The following is a 3,183-nucleotide window of genomic DNA, read 5'->3' as shown; positions in this document are numbered from 1 at the left end:
TCACACCATATTTCTCAGATCTAAAGAATTTATTGGGTGGAAGTATTGCCTTGGAAAAAACTATCTCCAAATTCTTGAAGATATCTTGCGAAATAAAATACTTTTTCATTAAGAGCTTGATTTTGACGAGCTATATATAAATTAGCAGCTTTATAAGAAAAACTTTCTCAAAAACTGGGGGATTACTTGTCATATGTATTTAATATACCCTGTTCAGGCCAYACAAATCATGGATGGATGACGCTAAAACCTTTAGGGTCATGTTTTTATAAACAATTATGAGAGTTTTTCAATGTCAATTTCCATTTTTCATTACATTAATAGGAGTAAAGCTCAAAATTATAATATTAACAGTTACTTCTATCTATATGCTCGGAATCGCAAAGATGTARAAAATCAGAATCCCCAAAAAATACCAAAATTCAAGTATGTAAGTACTTACCACCAATTCAGGAACAATGTTTTGAGTGAACAACTTCTCGACGATCGGCATCATTTTCTTTGTGAATAATGAAGAATAGTATTTGAAAATTGGATACAAATAGACACGCAGACCACTCCAGTTATTCTCGACAATTCTGTGCACATTTTTATACAAACGCTTCATATCACAATGCGACTCATCGACGACATGCAAATAACCGAAGGTGCTTTCGTCTAAGTAAAATCAAATATAAATTATGCAAGGGATGTAATTCGAGTAAAATCTTTAATAAAATATTTGAGTCAGTAACAAACACACTTCCGCTTGAGATATATATGAATTTGAGGTCACTTCTTTCTTTGGAGTCCATACCCTACTCTTCTATGTGAAAAGGTATGTGCTTACCTCTCGACATGAAGTATTCCAAACGAGGTATGTGGTAGCCAACACGTAATATTTTCTTGAATATATGAGTAAACAACTCTGGCAGCTCACTTATGTATGGAAAACCGAAAAGTTTTCCTTCATTTTTCATCACGAATTCGCAAGTTGGATCCAGTTCAGGTTGACTCTGCAAAGCAAAAGCTAGCATAAAATAATAAAATTTTACTCATCAAATMATTACAAACCAATTCGAATGAAATACTAGGACGTCTATAAAATGGACTCGCGTCGTCCTCCTCATCGTATTTATAGATCGGTGTAGTGTCATCGCGATCATCGGTGCGATCATCAAAATGCGCACCGACCACGGAGAAAATCAATGTCATCAGCGGACGACGTTGCAGCTTCTTATCGTACATTTGATAGCGTTCGATGTCGTTGCCCTCCTGAAAGATTTAATAATGGTAATAAGGCTAAGTATCTTTAGCTTTCAAAACAACAAAACACTCACCTCATATCTCGTTAGGTTGGTGTAGAGCACAGAAATGCTACGCGTTATCAGGCCCTCCAAGTGATGCGACATGAGCGCATGTACGCAGTTGAAGAGCACGGCAGCGCGTCCACCATATCGCTGATTCATTGGCACCARATCCTTCCAGGTACGACGCATAACATCCACCAAGTCGGCACAGCGCGGCAGCCAGTCATTCAACAGTAACTACATTGGTGTGATGTTTTCGTTTTTGTTTTTAATTTCTTTGCTTTGTAGTCGATTTTATACTCACATCGCGTATAACCTCACAGCTCTCGTCGACAAAACTAATCATTTCATCGGCTGTCATGGGTTGATCGCGCAAGAAGATCTTCGAAACATCGATGACAACCAGATCGTTGTATCTATGGGCAYAATATTGTTTACATAGATAAAATATAACATATGCACTACTGACAAACAAGTAAAGAAATTTCGGAAGTAGATGAGCTAAGAAATCCGTTTTCATTTTTATGGATTAAATCGATTGATGCATCAGTAAAAGACAAAAATAATGAGGGGTCAGATTTGAGCACGGTTTACAWCAGGGTAACTTTGCGAAATCACCGCTTTATTGACTCAGATGTGCCATGAATAGAAAGGACCCAAAAAATAGTTGTTTTTCTAGAACCCGTGAAATCGGCCACTTGGTGAAGTATCGAAAATAGTTCAAAAAGTTTCAAATTTAAAGAAAATATCCTAAATATAAAAGATCTTTGTTCACGGTTAAAAAGCAACCTTTTTATCCATCTCTACGTCATCTCGACAGGAGTTCTGCTTTGCTAATACTTTCATTTCGAGTACATATTTCCCTCACTTTTCTTTAAATATTGTCTCTTATTATACTCACAACTGATGCCACAGCTGGTTGAGTGCCCTTATAATGGGATGTGTTACCATTAAAAGTTGGTCTAGACGATTACGTGCTAACTGTACATTTACTTTATATGGCACTGGACCACGTATGATTAACTGCGGAAAATCCGGTGGCTCCATTTCCAACTGCAGACGTTTGCGTTCCARAGGCGATCTATAAAACAGCACACAAATAAGTAAGAACCGAATTAAAATAAAGCCACCAATATWAAGAAAAAAGTAACGAGTGGGCGAATTAGTGGTTGATTAACCAGTGGYTAGTGGCATTTGGCAAGCGAAAAGGTCAAACACTAAAACTTTACACATTTTGCCAAGCAAACTAAGTAACTCCTCSGTCTTCGGCCATTTGGCATAAGTCYCAATTTCGCCACTGAGCTTAATTATTGTTATATACATACCAAGTGTAAGAGCTTGTGATGCTGACTACATAAACATTACATTACATAGTCTGCTATCTTTCCATATGGCTGCTGGTGCTTACGTGTGGACACAATCTAATGAACTACTTTATAACTAATTTCGTTTATCAGCTGCTCACATGCACTTCGGTATGCTAAGACACCCCTTCGATTCACTTACTTGAGCAGATAGCGCAGAAAGTTACGTTTCACGTAATACCGAAAATCCTCCTGCAGATCTATGATGCACGATATAATTAAGACGGCGACAGTGGCATTAATTTGACGCTCGCCATTGAAGAGATAATCCAGCAGWATGACCTCCGGATAAATTTCTGGCCAAAGTTTCTGCACATAAAAGCAAATAGAAACGAGTATTGCATTGGATTTTATTAGAATTGACGGGTGTGAGTGGAACGGATTTGCCTTAGGAAAGTGAATGAGATATTTTAATATACACTATTGTATTTTGGTTGTAGAYGTATRTTAYAACAGTGCTATATACGCATTTAGARTAAACTGCACAGGAGTTGAGAAAATACATTTCTTTGCATTTTTTTCTTTTAAAG

The 3,183-nt window shown here is 37.2% G+C and overlaps 1 protein-coding gene across 1 annotated transcript in view; it reads right to left on the bottom strand.

The window, feature by feature from the left end:
• Positions 1–3,183, bottom strand: part of LOC108973837 (dynein heavy chain 3, axonemal) — a gene marked incomplete at its 3' end in the record, with an annotated part of 90,313 nt that overhangs the window by 74,636 nt on the left and 12,494 nt on the right. Inside the window, 7 exon segments of the mRNA XM_018941337.1 lie at positions 443–657; positions 830–995; positions 1,054–1,254; positions 1,320–1,526; positions 1,594–1,705; positions 2,191–2,370; positions 2,796–2,962. Of these exon segments, the coding sequence (XP_018796882.1) occupies positions 443–657; positions 830–995; positions 1,054–1,254; positions 1,320–1,526; positions 1,594–1,705; positions 2,191–2,370; positions 2,796–2,962 (1,248 nt within the window).

The sequence above is a fragment of the Bactrocera latifrons genome, unplaced genomic scaffold (assembly GCF_001853355.1).
Source record: "Bactrocera latifrons isolate USDA-ARS-PBARC rearing strain unplaced genomic scaffold, ASM185335v1 scaffold_502, whole genome shotgun sequence".
Lineage (NCBI taxonomy): Eukaryota > Metazoa > Arthropoda > Insecta > Diptera > Tephritidae > Bactrocera > Bactrocera latifrons.
The sequence above is the reverse complement of the archived record's forward strand: the minus strand, read 5'-3'. Positions and strand labels throughout refer to the sequence as shown.